General features: G+C 39.6%; 1 protein-coding gene across 3 annotated transcripts in view; it reads left to right on the top strand.

Annotated features, from left to right (window-relative positions):
* atp10d (ATPase phospholipid transporting 10D) overlaps window positions 1-20,489 on the top strand; it is a 211,796-nt gene that overhangs the window by 166,991 nt on the left and 24,316 nt on the right. For all 3 annotated transcript variants that reach the window (XM_060824432.1, XM_060824439.1, XM_060824447.1), the window contains exons 16-18: window positions 12,590-12,893; window positions 18,017-18,093; window positions 20,043-20,168. In XM_060824432.1, coding sequence (XP_060680415.1) covers window positions 12,590-12,893; window positions 18,017-18,093; window positions 20,043-20,168 — 507 coding nt within the window. The remainder of the gene's footprint in view (window positions 1-12,589; window positions 12,894-18,016; window positions 18,094-20,042; window positions 20,169-20,489) is intronic.

Below are 20,489 nucleotides of genomic sequence, written 5' to 3'. Positions count from 1 at the left end.
TTCACCTACCTTATTACTCAACATTGACCCCTGACTAATGCACCTAAGCTTAGCAATTCAGCATGGCCAATTCACCTAACCTGTATATCTTTGGACTGTGGGAGGAACTGGAGCATCCGGAGGAAACCCACACGGACATGGGGAGAATGTGCAAACTCCACACAGACAGTCGACTGAGGCAGGAATTGAACCTGGGTCTCTGGCACTATGAGGCAGCAGTGCAAACCACTGACCCTGTAGTACTGTTCTATAGCACTGCTTCCTCTGGTCCTCTATTTCTTGCAATGTACGCAAAATGTCACCTGGAATAATTTTTCCTTTCATTTGTAAAGCCAGTTTTAGTTTATCTCAACATTCCATCTGTTTCATCTTTTATTTGTTCTGCATTACTGATCACTAATCCAGTTATAGCAATGAGAGTGGGAGCAGAAACTGATTGTGATCACAGCATTGAGATAGTTACCAGAGCCAGAGAAGGAGTTGGTTGGCAAATCTATCTGAAGAGTGATGAGTGGGGAAAGAAAAGTCAGTGATTGACAAAGGGGAGATTGGCTGCTTCATTGAGAGTTAGGGCTTAGGACACCTGCTCCTGGCACATAAATCGCACCTTGTAACATTTTTTTATGCCTTTTATCTAACGGAGCCAAATCTCTTGTCTCACTTTCACTGTTGACTTTCTGATCCCTTGGAAGCCTGTGCAGCGAATATAAAATTTAAATTGTGTAACCCAGGGAAAAGTGGCCTCGGCCTCCACCCAAATAGAAACTGATTCTTCAGTGCACCATTGACGTTTTTGAGAGAAAGCAAGTACAGCCAATCAAACAAGCTTTCCCTCCACTAAATCCTTCATTCCATTCGTCAGGATGACACGAAGATTGGTAGATGTTTAATTATGAAGGAGAAAATCTTAGGTTACAGGAAGATGTAGGTGGGTTGGTCAGAAGGGCAGATCAATGGCAGATGGAATTTTACCCTGAAAAGTGTGAGGTGATACACTTGGGAACAAGATAAGGAAATACTCAATAAGTGACAGAATATTAGGAAACTCGGAGAATGGGGGATTTTGCGGTACTTGTCCATAGATCCCTGAGGTGGCAGGACAGATTAATACAATAGTTACAGTGGTGTACAGAAATTTGCCTTTATTAGTCGTGGCACAGATTATATGAGAAGGGAGGTTATGTTTTACCGATGCAAAACTTTGGTTAGGCCACAAATGGGGTACTGTGTGCAGTTCTAGTTGCTGCACTATAGAAAGGATGTGATTTCACTGGAGGGGTTGTAGAAGAGATTCACCAGATGGTTGCCTGGGTTGGAGCATTTTAGCTATGAAGAGAGTCTGGACAGGCTCATATTGTTTTCTTGAGAGACAGAAAAGGTTGAAGGGGTCACCTAACTGAAGTGTGTAAGATTGAGGGGAATGAACAGGGTGGATAGGCAGCAGCTGTTCCCCTTAGTTGAAAGGTTAATAATGAGGTGGCATAATTTTAAGGTGAAGGCAGGAGGTTTAGAGGGGATTTGAGAGAATATGTTTTCACCCGTGGTGCTGGGAATCTGGAATACACTGCCTGGTAGGGTAGTTGAGACAGCAAACCTCTCAACCTTTAAAAATGTATGGATGAGCACTTGAAATGTGATGACTGGCATGGAGAATGTAAGGACGGCACATACTGGAGAGAAAAGTCAAAAAGTGTGGTACTGGAAAAGTACACTGGTCAGGCAGCATCCGAGGAGCAGGAGATGCAGGTCCTTGGACTCCTCCATCGCCAGAACATAACAACACGACAGTTGGAGGAAGAGCGCCTCATCTTCCGCCTGGGAACCCTCCAACCACAAGGGATGAACTCAGATTTCTCCAGTTTCCTCATTTCCCCTCCCCCCACCTTGTCTCAGTCGATTCCCTTGAACTCAGCACCTTCTTCCTGACCTCTCCGCCCCCACCCCACTCCGGCCTATCACCCTCACCTTGACCTCCTTCCACCTATCACAGCTCCATCGCCCCTCCCCCAAATCCCTCCTCCCTACCTTTTATCTTAGCCTGCTGGACACACTTTCCTCATTCCTGATGAAGGGATTATGCCTGAAACGTCGAATTTCCTGTTCCTTGGATGCTGCCTGACCTGCTGCGCTTTTCCAGCAACACATTTTCAGCCCTTTTCAAGATCACGGGCCAAGCACTAAGGACCGACTCTATGTTGAAGCTTATCCTAGGAACAGGAGAGGTCATTTAGCCCCTTGAGCCTGCTACCCATTCAATATGATCATGGCTGATTTGAGGCCAAACTACATATGCCTGCCATGCCCCAAATCCCTTCATACACTTGCATAATAAAAATTTGTCTATTTCAGATTTAAAATTCACAATTGACTTAGCATTGATCAGCATTTAAGAAAGAGAGTTCCAAACCTCCACTACTGTTTGTGTATAGACTATTAGGGTTAGGAGCAGGGTTACACTAATTAGTCTGTTCCACTATTCATTCATGGCTGATATCTTTCTCACCCCCATTTTCCAGCCCTACCCCCCCCCCCCCCCGTAACTTTTGATCCCTTTACTAATTAAGAGCTTAACTTTCTCTGTCCTTAATTGACTCACTGGTTTGGTTTCCAAAGCCCTATGTGACAATGAGTTCGACAGATTCACCACCACCTAGCTGAGGAAATTTCTCCTCCCCTCAGTTCTAAAGGGTCATCCCTCCACTCTGAGGCAGTGCCCTTGGAACCTAGTCTGTCCTACTACTGGAAGCATCTTCTCCATGTGCATTCAATCCAGGCCTTCTCAGTATTCTGTAAGTTTTTCAATCAGAAACTCCCACATCATCCATCTAAACTCTACCAAGTACAAACAAGATTCCTCAACAGTCCTCCATCCCTGGAATCATGATTGCTAACTTCCTGTGCACCCTCTCCCAAAACCAGCACATCCTTCCTTAGATATGGGGGCCAAAACTGCTCACAATATTCCAAATACAGTCTGACCATAACTTTACATGCGCCTCAACATTATATCTTGTTCTTGCATTCTAGCTCTTTTGACATTGCATTTGCCTTCCAAACTGATAACTAAATCTGTGTGTTAATTGTAAGAGTGTCCTGAGCTTAAACTAATAAGTCCCTTTATGGTTCGGATTTTTGAAGCTTTTCCTTGATCAGAAAATAGCCGATACTTCTATTCTTCCTATTAAAGTATATAACCTCACACTTTCCTACATTGTATTCCATCTGTCACTTCTTAATCCACTCTCTGACTTTCTCCAAGTTCTTCTGCAGCCTCCCCACTTTCTCAACACCTCCATCTATTTTTGTGTCAACTGCAAAATTAGCAACAATACCCTCAGTTCCTTCATCCAGATTATTAATCTATATTGTGAATAGTTGTGATCTCAACACCAACCTCTACAGAACTCCACTAGTCACCAGCAGAAAAAGACTCCCTTTTATCACTACTGTTTGCCTTCTGCCAGTTAGCCAATTCCCTATCCACACCAGTACTTGCCTCGAACATCATGTTCTTGCTTAATAACCTCCTGTGTGGCACCTTATGACAGGCTTTGTGGAGATCCAGATAGATTACATCCATTGGCTGTCCTTTGTCCAACTTGTTACCTCAAAGAATTCCAATAGATTTGTGAAGCATTAGTAAAGAGATCAAAGGATATGGGGTTGAGAAAGATATCAGCCATAATTGAATAGTGAAGCAGACTGAATGAGCCAGTTGGTGTAATTCTGCTCCTGTGCCGAATAGTCTACACACAAACAGTAGTGGAGGTTTGGAACTCTCTTCCTTAAACAGTAATGAAGCTATGCTGATTCAATCCTATTTTACTATGCATTTCTAAGTACACAGCAAACTCATCCTTAATAATGGACTGTCCGAGATCAGGCTAACCACCCTATAGTTTCCTGTCTTTTGCCTCACTCCCTTCTTAAATAGGGCTGTTTATTAACCATTTTCCAGTCCCATGGACTCTCCCTGACTCCAATAATTCCGAAAGATGACCACCAATGCCACTAAAGTTGTCTCCACTATCTCCTTCAGAACTCTGGGGTATAATTTGTTTAGTGTATTTATCCACCTTCAGACCTCTCACCTTCCCCTCCTAAGTGATAGCCACTATATTCACCTCTGACTCCCCTGAAGTTCTTGGATGTTGCTGGTGTCTTCCATTGTGAAAACCAATACGAAGTACTTAATTCAGTTGCTCTGCCATTTTTTTTGCTGAAATGTAGGAGTGTTTTCTGACAATAACTTCTCTTTCCAATCCTTTCACTTCCTCCAAACCAAAGGAGTAGCCATGGGCACCCACATGGGCCCCAGCTATGCCTGCCTCTTCGTCGTTCCTCACATTCTCCTGAATGGTCTGGCATTAATGCTTAGACTGTGACCCCTAATTTTAGAATCTTCAATCAGTGGAAATAGTTCCTCTTTATCAGCCTATCTTTCCCTATTAATATCTTGAAACCCTTGACTAGATCACCCTTTAACCTTCTAAATTCCAGAGAATAAGCTTAACATCTGAAGTCCTGGTATCATCCTTGCAAACCTGTATTGAACTCCCTCCGGGGCCAAAACACCCTTCCTATGATTTGGTGCCTATTACAAGCAGACTAATGAACAATAGTTACAGTTAAATGAGGGGAGAAAGTGAGGACTGCAGATGCTGGAGATCAGAGCCGAAAATGTGTTGCTGGAAAAGTGCAGCAGGTCAGGCAGCATCCAAGGAACAGGAGATTCGACGTTTTGGGCATAAGCCCTTCTTCAGGAATTATTCAGGAATCATTCTTCAGGAATAATTGGTGATGGTTCAGACAGACCAGATGTTTCAGTCATGTGATGAGGGCTTCTGGTTGAAACAGTTAATGTGATGGTTTTGAAGATCTTTCATGAGAAATTATTTTATTGTAATAGTTGCATGTGGAGTTATTTGCATCAAGTCAAGCTTTAATGGGTTTGATACTCTCCTGCGTATAAAGCTGACTGAACTAGACATCTCATACAAATCTGTAATGTTGGCTTGGGTGAATGTTAATACAATGCAAGGAGATGATGAGTTTGTAGCAATTACCAAATCAAAAGCAATCTGGGGTTGGTCATTTACCTGATAGCAGGTTTGCAATGTAGAGCAATGCCAACAGCTCAATTCCCTTACAGTTTGAGGTTGCCATGAAGATCTCCCCTTCTAAATCTTTCCCCTTGCCTGAGACATGGTGACCCTCAGCTTTAAACCACCATGAATTGTCTGCCATTATAGGAATATGGTGACTTTACTTCACCTTTTAGGTAATGCTGAAAACTTCTGGAGCAGTCATCTTTCTCAATCTGCATTTGATAGCAGTCATTTAAAGAATATCCAGCAATGGTCCATTTAAAAGAAAAAGTAAACAAGGTTGTATAACTTGAAAAAAATCCTCTGGACAAATTACAAGGAATTATTCAGATATAAAAGTTTGAATTCTTCAGTAAAAATTCTTCAATGTCTGCTATCTAATTCGGTAGTAGGGCTTTTGCCACAGGCATTGAAAATATTTAAACGTAAAATTTGCAAAGCAGAATGGAAGGTTTCCTAGATACATGAAGTTTATGGAAAGAGAATTGCATTGCTTATTGTACCAGTCATGCCTGTACATAAGTCTTCCACCCAGAGATAAACCCACGAAGAATAATTGTACTTGTATTCTTGCAAATTCCCGTGAGTAGTAAAGCTGAGTTCCAAAATTTGTGAATTCATGTTCTGCAAGTTACAACTGACATGCACTCTGTTAGGTTATTACACAAAAAATGAAGTTAACTTCCTCTTTTTAACTGTTCATTTTTGTCATTCACTGATCATCTTGTCTCAAACCATCTGCTCTCTAGGAACATTTTTAGTTTAAACTTCCAAGACACCTCGGAGGATAACATTACAAGATATTGATAGATTAGGTGCAAAGCTGTGGCAGATACGTTTTAATATAAGCATGAAGTTGTCCATTTCAGATTGAAAAGGAAAAGATCAAGTTTTTTTTAGAAGACTTAAAGTGGATGCCCAATGGGAATTGGGGTTCAGGTCCACAGCTCTTTAAAATTCCATGCACAGGTATTGACAATAGTCAGAAAGGCTAGTGGAATGTTAGCCTTCATGTGAAGGGCTGGAGTATAAGGTTTCAGACGTTATGCTGCAGTTACACAAAACCCTGTATAGATTCCACTCAGAGTTCTATGAGCATGTCTGCTTGTAACACCCCAAAAATGAGCAGCTCTAGGCTTAGCTGAGCTTCTGTCTGTGACTTCAATATCTCCTAATAAGTCTGATTCCTGAAAAGAGACTTTTGTTGCCTGCAAAGTGAACCCATTCCTTTTATCAGCAATTTGATTGTGACTGAGCTCCTGCAAAAGAAGCTTCTAGTCAATTGAAAAAAACCTCACCCAAAAGTTAACTTGCTGGACGGTCCAGTTAATGTGAACTAACATCTTTGATTTTAAATCATTTGTAACTTCTTTGCTTTCCCTTTTCCTTTCTTTGTTGAAAGGATGTGTGTATGATTCTATTTTGCAAAGCATTTCATCTGGTTTTTGACTGCAGTAATAAGCCCTATTTTATTTTAACCCCAAATAATGTTTTTTTTAAATACAAAGATTTTAGGGAAATGCACTTTTCCCTTTTTTTAACATTAAAATTAAAAAATAGAAACCATCTCTGTTGTGTACAGAAGTCAGTAACAGGAGAAAGTCCAAAGATGTGCAGGTGGATTAGCCATGGGAAATACAGAGTTACAGGATAGGGTAAAGGGGATGCGTCTGGGTGGGATGCTCTTCAGAGATCGGTGTGGATTTGATGGGCAAATGGCCTGCTTCCACACTGTAAACATTCTATAATAAGTCAATCACTTCTCCATCTTGCCTGTGACACTTGGCACAGCTGAGCTATATAGAGTTTTCTTCAGTAAGAATAGTCTTTTAGATATGGATGGAAAAAGAAAGAAAAGGAAATAAATGGAAAATGATTTGTTTGTGTGTTCGAGCAAGGGTTCGGGTCAAGTCGTCCTTTCACTCTAAATCTCCTGTGCAGCATGTTTTTGGAAACCAAAAGAACAGTTGTGTAATGTGATTTGCATTTTGCTGACTCATTCAGGTTTTGTTTTAAGTTTTCTAATTTGGTATCCAGCTGTTATCTTATACCTTGCTCCATTATTTTTGTGGAGGTGGCAAGTAGTTAGTGAGTTTGATGGAATGTGTATCATTGTTATCATTGACAAAAAAAGCAACTGAGTGGAATGTTTCTTTTCCCTTCTCAGTTTTGATCTTTTGAATTTGGATTAAAGCTGCAGTTTTGATCGAGACAGTGTTTCAGTTTGATCTGAATTGACGCCATATTTAATTTGCTTCTGTGCCAGGTTCACCTGATCAACAAAGTGAAAAGACCTCCAAAATGTACAAAACATCCAAATGCAATTCGAAATTGGAATTAAGATTAAAATATATTATTCTTTTTGTTTTGAATTGTGCTTGTCCTTAGTTAGTGACTGAAGGAAACTTGAATGCAGCCAGCAGTCCAACATGTTTGGCTCGTGTTCACTGGGCATTTGGAGATCTGTTTCTTCGAAGTCAGCTTAATTATGAAGGTTCAGAGTCAAAAGTTAGATGAATCACAAATGTTATTCTGTCTTGAAGCAAAATAATGACAGCCTGTACCTAATTCTATTTCTTGGCGTGATTATTTGCTTTAAGCATTTTCTGATTTGGCAGAGTGCATGTTCATAGTAAACTTTCTGATTTGGAGCAAGTTCTGAATTTGCTTCCAGGAAACCAAGCATGATATATTACTACAGAAAAAGTTTACTGATGCGCAGTACTTTTTTTGACATTTGTCCTGAATTTCTCTTGTCCTAATCCATGCTCTGGATGAGCACAGAAATGTACAGATATTTAGAAAATAACTAATTCAATGTAGGATTAGTTGGACCAGTCAAAGGTTTGCCTCTGTTCCTTAACAGTGTCGAAGAGTGTGGGGCTGGAAAAGCACAGCGGGTCCAGCAGCATCCAAGGAGCAGGAGAGTTGATGTTTCGGGCATAAGCCCTTCTTCGGGAATGTGATGTTACAGATTTTACACCTCTTGCGGTGGCAAGGAAAGGTGCCGAGTGTGGAGGATGAGTTGGTGGGGGGCATAGACCGAACAAGGGAGTCAGAGAGGGAATGATCTTTGTGGAATGCAGAAAGGGGTGAGGAGGGAAATAGGTATCTGATGGTGGGGTCTGATTGTAGGTAGCAGAAATGGTAGAGGATAATACACTCTATCAGATACTAGTGGGATGGAAAGTGAGGACAGAAGGGCGTTCTATCCATGTTGCAGTTGGAGGGGTGAGGTTCAAGGGCAGAAGTGCAGGAAGTGGAGGAGATCCCTGGAGGGCACTGTTGATCATATGGGAGGGGAAATTGTGGTCCTTAAAATAGCACGCCATCTGGGATGCCCTGGAGTGGAATTGCTCCTCCTGGGAGGAGATATTGCGGAGACAGAGAAACATCTCTGGGACGCACACACCATACAACCCCACTGACAACTTCAACTCCCCCTCTCATTCCGCCATGGACATGCAAGTCCTGGTCCTCCTCCACCGCCTTCTTCCGTTGTATCTCCTTCCAGGAGGAGCAATTCCTTCTATTTCCAATGTTGTAGTTTCCTCTCCCATATGATCAACAGTGCCCTCCAGTGCATCTCATCTATTTCCCGCAACTCTTCCCTTCAACCCCACCCCTCCAACCACAACAAGAATTGAAAGCTCCGGTTCTCACCTTCCACCCCACTAATATTCAGACATTGTACGTTATCATCTGTGATTTCTGCCACCTACAGTCAGACCCCATTACCAGAGACTTATTTCCCTCACACCCCTATTTGTGTTCCACGGAGCCCATTCCCTCTATGACTCCCTCGTTAGTTCCATGCTCCCCCACCAACCCACCCACTACACCTGGCCGCAAGAGGTGTAATACCTGCAGCCACACCTCTCCCCTCACCTCTTTCCAAGGCCCCAAAGGATCTTTTCACATCCAGCAGAAACATGCCCTCACATCCACCCACCTCATCTACTGTGTCTGTTGCTGTTGATGTGGTCTCCTCTACATCAAGAAGACAGAACGCCAACTCGTAAAGTATTTCAGGGAACATCTCTGGGGGACATACCCAACAGTCCCACTGCCCTGTGGCCAACCACTTCAATTCCCCCTTCCACTCCACTAAGGGTATGCAAGTTCTGGGCCGCCTCCACTGCCAAATCCAAGCCACCTGACATCTGGAGGGAGAACATCTCATCTTCCGCCTCGGGATCCTCCAACCACACAACGTCGACTTCACTAGTTTCTAAATCTCCCCTCTCCCACCTCATCCCAGATCCAGCCTTCCAGCTCGGCATCACCCTCTTGATCTGTCCATCTTCCTTCCTACCTATTTGCTCCATTCTCCCCACCTACCTATTTGCTCTATTCTCTCCACCTATCTATCACAGTCACCCCCCCCCCCCCCCCCCCCCCCCACCTGCATCCACCTATTACCTTCCCAGCCAACTTCCTCAGGTGCACTCCCACACTCCTATTTATGCCCCCTCCACCCACCCCCCAAACATTCCTCGGGTTTATTCCTCGGGAAGGGCTTATGCGCAAAAGGTCAACTCTCCTGGTCCATGAATGACCTGCTGTGCTTTTCGAGCCCCACACTTTTTAACTCTGGCTCTCCAGCATCTGCAGTCCTCACCTTCTCTCTGTTCCTTAACAGTCTATTATTGATTGTGGAAAAGGAGACCTGTGCAGGACACTTTTTTTCCTGATCAGGAAAGAGTCGCAGACTGGCACATTATTCCCACAGCTCAGTCACCAAGTACAGTAGGATGATTTTCACATGCTATCAAGGGCAGTCTCTGGTGGTCAAGGTTAAGTGATGCTACCTTCAAGCTGTACTCTTGTTTGGTTGCTTTGAATCAACAAAATATCTTTGTACTTCTGAAATATGAGTTTTTCCATTTTCTGTTTTCTCCATTGCTATTTACAGATCATTCAATCTCTTGTGTATGTCTGTTCATTTTGTGAATTTTCATTTTTTCTTTTATTCTATTACTTTATGATTACAGTTAATCTTTAGTATCCTTCAGTTCAGATGCTGAGCCTACACCTGAAAAATTGGCTTCTTTCAGCTCCACTGACACAACTCAACATCTTTATTGCTATCAGCATATTCTGTCTCCTTTTCATGTGATATTGTCCTCTAATTGGTTTATACTTGTTTACTTTTTCTAATTTCTATAAATATCTTTTAAAAAGCTGTAAGGAAATCTTGAACTAATTGCTGTTGAAAACATTAGAAGAACAATAAAGGTTATTTACTAGTAAATAGAATTTATACGATGCTTAATAACTAGAATGCCTCTAGCTTTCAAATTGAATGCAAAAAATGTTAATTCTTTCTTTAAACATTACTTTTATATGTTCTATAATTAAATCACCATAGGGTAAAATATTTAAAGGGAATATGCATCTTGCTGAATTTTCCAGAAATCTTAAATATGATTGTCATTTGTGATGTTTCCAACAAATTATAACATGCCTTACTTAAGCAGTCCACATTTCAAAACCAAAGCAAAATATCTACTGTTAAATATGGTTCAATGATTGGGCAGCACATATTGAAAAATCCTGAATACATTGATAGCCAAACTGGCAACCAGTTTAAGATAATAAGCTCATAACATGGCTGCTTTATGCTTACTAGGAGTCACACATAAACTGAAACCCATTCTCTGCAAACAAAATAAATGTGTTTAATGTGTGTAGAAACACATTGAAAGGTCTTAGCCAATCAGTGTTGATTTGCCTACTTCTCTTGTGGTATAAATTGATGTTTGTTTGAAATTTTTAATGTTTTAATTTGTACTGATGAGTGCAAGATGAAAAGCTTCAGTGGCATGTATCTCTTTTCAGTAATATTCAAATTGCTATTGTATACGATTGAATATAACTGAAGAGGATTAATATATTGACCATAAACTACCATAGTGGGATACATGTCATCAAATGGTCTTATGTTGCTGTGTGTATTTTTTTGAATACTCATGGGATGCGTGGAAAGACCATAATTTATTTCTGATCCTTATTTGTCCTTGAGAAGGCATTGGTGAGTCAATTTCTTCAACTACTGCACTTCACATAGTGTGTACACACCCACAAGGCTGTTAGGAAGGTGAATCCAGGATTTCAGCCCAGCAACTATAAAGAAATGGCAGTATATTTCAAAGTCAGGATGATGAGTGGCTTGGAGGGAAACTTGTAGTTGATGGTGTTCCCAGGCTTCTGCTGTCCTTGGACCCTGTAAATCAAAGGTCACAGATGTGAAAGTCGCTGTCAAAGTAGGCTTAATAAGTTGTTGTAATTCATCTTGTAGATTATTTATTCTGCTGTCAGTATGCATCGGTGGTAGAGGGAGTGCATGGTTAAAGTGGTTTATGGGATGTTAATCAAGTGGCTGCTTTGTCATCCATGGTGTCAAGTCTCTTGAGTGTTGGTGGAGCTGCACTCATTCAGGCAAGTCACACTCATAATCTCCACTTGGTAGATGGTGGACAGGCTTTGCAACAAGTAATTCATTTCCTGACTACTCAAAGTTTCCAGCCTCTGACCTGTTCTTTTAGTAACAATATTAGTATAGCTGATCTTATTAAAGCTTTGGTCAGTGGTAACACCCTTGAGGTTCACAGTGGTAAAGTTAAGAATGATAAAACCATTGAATGTTAAGGGGGGTGTGTTGGAGATAATCATTATCTCCACTTGTGCCATGCAAATATCGCTTACTATATATCAGCCCAACCTGAATGTTTTCTAGGTATTTTTTGCACGCAGGCAAGGACTGCCTCAGTATATAAGGAGTTGCGAATCATACTGAATATTCCATTCATTGACAAACATTTTAAATTTTGACCTGTCTGATGAAAAGAAACTGTTGAAACTGCTGAAGATGGTTGGTCCTAGGGCACTATACTGAGCAACTCCTGCAGCATTGCCCTGGGCTTAGATAATTGGCTTCTCACAATCATCTTCCTTTATGCTGATCCATCAGTCTGACCTGTATACACTTTGCCCCTTGATTTCCATTGCCTTGAATTCACTAGGATTCATTAATGCCAAATGATGTCTTGGTGTCAAGAAAAAACACCCTTGCCCAACACTTGATGCAGACATGGACACAGAGCTGAATTCAAGACTGTAATGAGATATGGAGCAGGGTGGCCCTAATGTCTTCTACATTGTACAACAGTGAACTATATGTTAGTCATTCAAGTACCCACAGTTAGTGCGAGAGAACTTCTGATAAGTATATTTAGCCAACACCTTTTATTCTTCATTGAACCTCGACCGACGCAACTAATATTAATGCTTGATTATATCAACTGACGATCAAATGATGATTTTGCAAATATTTTTCTACAAGCACTTTTTTTCTGCCTTTCATCTCCAAACAAAATGTCTTCCTTGATTTTGAGTGACACTCCTGTGTAATGTCCTACCCCGATCTTCTGTTTGAAAATTTCTAGCAGTCTGATACTCATCTGTTTCTCTTGTTACAGGAAGTTTGTGAAGACATGATTAATAAAATTATGGCAGAAATCATAGAGAAGGCCACTGCTGAAAGGAACATTTCTGATGAAAATTGCCATCCTTCCTCTTCAACTAGTGAGACCAAACCTCATATTGGTTTGGTTATTGATGGAAAAACTTTAGAATTTGTGCTACATGAAAGTCTGCAAGACAGGTTTTTGGAACTTACTCAACAATGCCGTGCTGTTATATGCTGCAGATCAACACCATTGCAGAAGAGCGAGATTGTCCATCTAGTGCGCACTAAGCTGAAAGTCATGACTCTAGCCATAGGTAAATTAGTATAATGGAATTCTCCTGCATAATCTTTGTTGCATAACTATTTGTAGGCATTGTCCTAAAATATATTTAAATGATAAATGTACTGTGTGTACTATAGCAGGATGTAAGAGTGATGTATCAAGTGAAAAACTCCTGCACTCTAATATCTCTAAATCATGGTAACAGGCACTTTACAACTGGGATTGGGGAAAGAATCACACTTTTCTCCTCTCACGGATCCCACTCTGTAGAAAATTTATAATTAATTTTAAATAGTATATTAGTATAAACATTGGTATACACAGTAACTTTGTATTTACTTAAAATAGATAATACTATCCTGTTGGTTAGTGTTGATGGTTATACTTCACTCATGTTTCCATGCATCCATCATCCACATATCTTTCTGTTCATTTTTTCTCGTGTACCTAGTTTCATCTTAAGTGCATCTTTGCTAGTTATCTCAATCACTGCTGTGGCAGTAGGTTCCATATGTAAACATAGATATGCCATTTGTAACTGTTGGTATAGCAATATGCTACCTATTTTGTGTGAAAAATGAAGGGTGTTAATTTTAAAACAAGCCCAACTAATGGAAACAGGGCTGCAAAAATGGCACGTAATGATCTCCTAGCCTATTGTACATGTATTTTTTGTTACTGCACAACAAATTGGGTGAAAGTAATCAAAATTCTATGTATATTATGATGCTGATCTGAAATAAAAACACAAAATATTGGAAGTACACAGAAGGTTATGGCACCATAATTACAAACAATTAAAGTTAACATTTTATATGTGATCTTTCACATTGGAACATGTATACATAAACAATAAGAGTTGTCCCCTTTTTTCTCCTCTTCCTCATTATCAAAAAAAACCCCAACACTTCGAGACAAAGCGATGATTTATGTAATGCGTTTTCCCACTTAGTCAACTTTACTTGTTCATAACATCATCTCAATATTGGCAAGACTAAACCCAGATTGGATTACACCTTTGTTCTGCAAATTTGACTCCAGCTTTCTGGTGGCTGATTATTTTAATTCACCACCTTGCTCTCACATTGACTTTTCTGTCCTTGACCTACTACACTGTTAAAGGGAAGTTCAATGTAAGCTTGAGAAACAGTTCCTCATCTTTCAGTTAGACACTTCAGAAGTTCAAGGACTCAACATTGTATTCAAAAATTTCAGATCATATCTATGGTCCACTTTGTTCCTTGTTTTATTATTTTAGGAGCATCTTTTGTTTCTTTGTTCTTGCCCCATCATCATTCCCTTTTGATCCTATAAAAAGACATTCAGTTTCTCCTCATATTTACTCTGTCACTGACTTTCCTTTTGGCCTTGTCCCAATTACGTCTTGCTCACAGAATCTCAATTGTGACAGTGCAGAAGGAGACTATTCAGTCCATCGTACCTGCACTATCTACCTGAACATTTAGACCTAGTGCCAATTTCCTTCCTTTAACTATATAACTCTGCATATTGTTTTAATTTAAATAATGATCCAATAACCTTTTGAATGCCTCAATTCAACCTGTCAGTACTTGCAAGCAGTGTGTTCCATAACTCAAAACACATTGCATCTCTTAACTTTTCCCCATCACGAGTCTCTCTCCTCAGATACTGCCATGACCTTTTGAGTAATTCCAGCCTTCCTTTTTTTTAGTGAAATTAACATCACCTTAACAGAAAAGTTAGTTTTTGACTAATATATATCTGTTTTTCAATAAAATCAAAAACATGTTTTGAAGGAAACCTTGGCCACATATTATAAATTTGACTGTCTGGAATGCTCTATATTTGCACTTCACAGGGCTCCTAAATGGAAACCTATTTGTCCTGTAGAGCAGATATTAAGGAATTACAAAATGAGACACTCCAAATTTGATTGGCTCTGCTCAGATTTTTGATACTAATGTCATTGCAGTGAATCCATTTGAAACCTGAAACAAAATCAGAAATTGCTAGAAAAAACTCAGCAGGTCTGGCAGCATCCTTGGAGAAAAAAAACAGTTTATGTTTGGCTCCAGTGACCCCTTGGTTCTAAAAATGGGTCATGTTAACATTTCAGGTCCTGTGACCACTGAACCCAAATATAAACTCAACTTTGTCTCCAAGGATGCTGCCAGACCTGCTGAGTTTTTCCAGCAACTTCTGATTTTGTTTCTGATTTCCAGCAGCCAGAGTTTTTTGGTTCTTGTGTTTTCCATTTGAAACCCACTTTCATTTTGTTTATAGTCTCATGTTGTTAGTTAATCATTTAAGCAAACCTCTGTTCAGCACAGATATTTTTATTTTCCTGGGAGTGTACATGTTTTCATTGCAGATAAAAAGTCATCAGTGTAAATTTGTAGCTTTGATTACTGTTTTGTTTATATGTGTAATTTTGAGGTTGCCTTCAGAATTATGTATTTTGGATTTTAAGATATTCCCTCCCCCCCCCCCTTAGAGTAGAGCTTGAAGATTGAAGACAAAGAAGGAGCCACAAGCAGTTTTCTCCCAGTCTACTACCAACCTTTTTGTTTCAGTTCATTGACATTTCATCAGATCTTTCACAGAGAAATTAGGATCATAAATTGGTAGGCAAAGATATAACAGAACAATGCAACACTGGCATCCATCTACCTTGGGTAATGATAGACACCATGGGCACAATCTCAGACTTCTCGGTTGAATGTCACCTTTATGGATTGGAGGCTGACTCATGAAGGGAGTACCTTGGGCTAAGGGAGTTTTTTTTAGTTTTCGGTGGGCTGTCTTTTCCACCATCCAGTCATTTATTTAATTCTCTACTATTTCTATGCCCCTCTAACTGTTTGTCTCCAGGCACTTAGCCAACCGCAGGTCCTTCCCCTCCATCAATTCCAATCCCAGGCAACTTGAGGTTGTCTTCACGGACATTCTTGTATCTCAGATGTGGGTAATTTGTTGGTCTCGTGCCAAAAGCCAACTTACCAAACATGGAACCACTTTGAGAATGTGGTGGTCATCTATTTGATTCAAATGACCCTGTGAATGGAGTTGTTGAGCTCTTCCCTTACCCCCAACCATCTGTTCCGAGGAAGGGTCATTGGAACCAAAATGTTAATTCTGCTTTCTCGCCATACCTGCTGTCAGACCTGCTGAGTTTTTCCAGAAACTTGTTTTTGTTCCTGATTTGCAGCATCCATAGTTTTTTTGGGTTTTTCTTTGTATTTTGTAAACCCTAATCCCTGCCTTGATTTACATGTGTTCAATGCAAGAATGTTTGGCAGTCACTGTAGAAAAGGCTACAATGCTAAAGGGGGTACAGGTGCACAAATTGTTCAGTATAGTAGGGCAGTTTGAGAATGTGATTATAAATGAATGTAGTGTTCTTGGTTATAAATAGAATAATAGAGTACAACAGAAAACTATGGTGCAGGATGCAGGAGCCGAAGTATGCCTTTCAGCCCTTTGCCATTCAATGAGATCACGGCTAATCTCAGTATCCTCAACCACACTTTCCTGCTTTTCTCCTACTACGTGTGATTCCCTTGTTTATTAAAAATCTTTCTATATCAGCCCTGACTATAATTAATGATCCAGCATTGACAGTCCTTTGTGGCAAATAATCCCACAAATTCACTGATCTGAGCGAAGAAATTCCTCCTTAACTCTGTCTTAAAAGTACAAACCGTAGTTCTGAGATTATGCCTTCTGGACCTAAACTGTCCCACACGGGGAAACAAGTTTTCTGCATCCTACCCTGTCAAGTCCTCAAGAATTTTGAATGTATCTAGAAGATTGCCTGTCATTTTTGTGTATTCTAAAGAGTATAGGCTCAATCTACTCAACCTTTCCTCATGGGATAGTCCCTGCATATCTGGATTCAGCCTTATGAACCTTCTTTGGACTACCTTCCATGCACAATATCCTTCCTTGGATAAGGGGCTCAAATAAAACAATTGTTCTACTTCAACAAAGCTATTATGTTCAATTTTGGATTTCACACTTTAAGATGAATGTGAAGGCATTAGAGGGGTGCAGAAAAGACTTGGAACATCGATTTCAAGAATGAGTAGCTTCAGACACGTGATTACATTGGAGATGATGGGCATGTTCTGTAATATGAGAGGAAAATTGATAGTGGTGTTTAATTTCATAAGCGATCTAGACCATTGTTACAAATCTATAGTTGGAATGATCAAGAAAAGGAAGGAGAGGGGATCCACAAAAGAAATAGATGATGACATGAGGAATTTTTTTTATTCGTCAATATTGAGAACTACTATGCATTGAATATTGAAACAGATGCTATGGGACACTGAATATTGGTTTCTTCCCAATCTTAGCTTCATCTTTTTCCCACAAAGCGATGTCACAGTATCTGCCAATTGAAGAGATACAATTGAACATTTTTCATACAATAAACTTATATAAAATTTGCAAATTTTAACCCTCATTAACTATACCAATATGTCTGTGAGGTGAATTCCAACAGCAGAAAATGTGAACATCTCAAACCTGTTATTTTTGTTTTGAAAACTTTAGATTTACTTTGTGTATCAAGCTTCCTACTACTCCAACATGAGCTTAACATTAGCAACAAACACAGGAGTTTTTGCAAAAGCATAGAAGGTCTGGCAGCATCTGTGAAGAAAAATCAGAGTTAACATTTCAAGCCTGAGGACCCTTCCTCAGAATTGAGCTGAACAGTTTGTGCCCACTGTATTTTCCCTCCTTTACTCATCAAGGCAAGGACTCACACTGAAATCTCTCCATCAACACTGACAGTTCTCTGAATGACCTTACCTTGGGCTAAGTTCCCATCTCCCTAACTTCAGTGTCCTGTTATCAAGAATAAATAAAATTCTAACTGATCTGCTTTGAATAGCATTATTCCACCTTGTGCAATACATATGCCAATGAGCAAGTTAGTCTCTTTTAATCTCCTGCACCAGGGTGCTGTTTTTGGAAAATAAAAGAGAAATTATTTACAGAATAAAATGTGTTCAAGGATATCTTTGTTTTGGATTATGATTTTTGGTCATGACAAACACAGCTGCTTCTTTTGAGTCAAATAACTTGTGTTTAGTGCTTCTTAAACTAAATAGTCATTTTTCATTCTTGTTTTAATTTAAAAACTTGTCTTGATTTTTGGTGCAGGTGATGGTGCCAATGATGTCAGTATGATACAGGTGGCTGATGTAGGAATAGGAATTTCTGGTCAGGAAGGGATGCAGGTATATCTCTATACATTTGAAAATAAATATACAACATGTACTCCAAGGATATTTCACAGTTTTCACTTAATGCTGGTTTTAATTGTATTCTTAAGTATGTGTTTTCTAAAGAGTGTAACTGTGTCACGTTGCAACTTGCCTAGATGAATACAGCTCCAACATCCCTTAAGATGCTTGGTACCATCCATCACCGTCAGTGTTCACTGTCTTGACCAGCAGCACACAGTAGCAGCAGTATGTACCGTTTATAAGGTGCACAGTAGTAACTCGTCTCATTAACCACCTCCTACAATGTCTTCCAAACCTGTGGCAAAAGGACAAAACAAAACCGCAAATGCATGAGGAGACCACCACCTGCAAGTTACTCTCCAAGCCACTTGCCATTCTGGCTTGAAACAGTATCACCAATCCTTCATTGGTACACAGTCAAAATCCTGGAAGTGCCTTCCTAACAGCTGTGAATTTACCTACACTTCAAGGATTGAGAAGGCAATTTAACACCTCCTTCAGGGTGTGGACAAATGTTGGCCTAGCCTGTAGCACCTACATTGCATGAATGATTTTTAAAAACACACACAAGGACCACACACTTAGCCATTTCAGAACCATTGCAATTCATTTTAGCTTGTCCATGAACTTTAAAAATAATTTAACAAAATGATAACCTTTCTGAAATATTTGCATGTTTGCACAATACAATTACAAAATCACTGCAAGAATGATTTTGTTACATTTGCATTATTTGGATTATCATTTTAATCCTAATAACTTTCATACCATTAGCAAATGGCAGTAATATGCAAATCTTGCCAGTTATTGGTGAACCGCATAAAGGCTGACTTAAGGTTGCATGAATAAACCTCTGCCTATACATTTTGCCTTCCATACAAAATAATAGAAGGTGAATGCCTCTCAGCACAACTAACTTTGGTCAAAATAAGTTTCATATTTTGACCCACTCCCTGTAATTTGTTACCTGTATAGGTCTTAGTCAAGGAAACATGACAAGAATATGTATAGTTATGATCTCAGTAGAAACCAGATATTCTTAAAAAGGCTGAAATCACTAGGCTCAGGAGGTTTAACTTAAAATAATTTTACTTCACAATAACTAATTACATTCAATCTTAAATAGTTACATTAAAGATGTTAAATATGCAATGAACTCAGTTAATTGTAATCTCAACTGAACATCCTCACACCATTTTTCTTTAAATTTGACAAATTCCTCTCTCAATAAGCTGAAGTCAAACCTTAACAATTACCACTTGGTTTTCGTGTTTTAATAATTTGTATAAAAGTTGATATTTCTTAGGCTATTTACTTCTGGGAGCATTGTTACTTCAAATGTGTTACAGCAGTCCTACAATTATAAATGTTCCATTCAGTTTAGGTGTTTCTTGTATCTTAAGTGCTGTCACCCTGGTTAGAATCTAGTTGGATTTTAATCATTTTTAACTTTGGAGTTTTATGTCTAAAACACCTTTCTTTCTCTCTCCTTCACACTCTCACAGTCACATGACTTGGGCAATCCCAAAAGCTCAATTTATTCTTTGCAATCCTTCAGTTAAAGATTTTAAACTTTTCTGTCCAGCACACAGCTCTCTCTGTTTGATAGAGATGTTTATTTTCTCTGCACCCCGCTTCCTCTGAAGCCTTAAACTAACCATATGGACAAAGAATTATTCCTGATAAGGGCCAACTCAGCTGATAATTAATTAACCCATTGATCTCTTTTGCCTATTCTCTCCCACACAAGGTTTGTCGTATGGTCATTTATTGGAAGCTGGTTGTTTCTTTATAATTTGAAATCAGATCTTAGTTTTTAAAGTAACCACCACTTCAAAACAAAATGTAGGCTTTCTGCCACAAACGTAAGTGGGTCATCACAATACAGAGCATTTTTCCTGTGATTATTGACTATGCTATCATTGTGTGTTGTTTTGCAGGCAGTAATGTCCAGTGACTTTGCAATTTCTCGATTTAAGCATTTAAAGAAATTGCTGCTGGTCCACGGGCACTGGTGCTACACCCGACTTGCCAATATGATCCTTTATTTCTTCTACAAGAATGTGGTAAGTGTTATTGGCTGAGCTGCCAAAATACTGGCAAGATTGACTTTTTCATGGATAGAAAACAGATTTAGAGTACAGCCTTTAATTTGAAATTTTACTACATTCATTCTGAAACTGGGTATGCTAGTAATGTACAGATTGAAGCTAGAAACGTTCCTGATATCGTCACCAGGTATTACATCTTGGTGGATATGGATATAGTTTGATGCTGTTTCATGTTTATGCCCTATTGTACAAACATCACCTCTCTATTCATAACTTTGTGTTAGGTTGATTAGGAAATTTCCATAATTTTCAATTTTGCCACACATATTTTATTTT

This window comes from Hemiscyllium ocellatum, chromosome 1, assembly GCF_020745735.1.
Source record: "Hemiscyllium ocellatum isolate sHemOce1 chromosome 1, sHemOce1.pat.X.cur, whole genome shotgun sequence".
Classification (NCBI taxonomy): Eukaryota; Metazoa; Chordata; class Chondrichthyes; order Orectolobiformes; family Hemiscylliidae; genus Hemiscyllium; species Hemiscyllium ocellatum.
The sequence above is the reverse complement of the archived record's forward strand: the minus strand, read 5'-3'. Positions and strand labels throughout refer to the sequence as shown.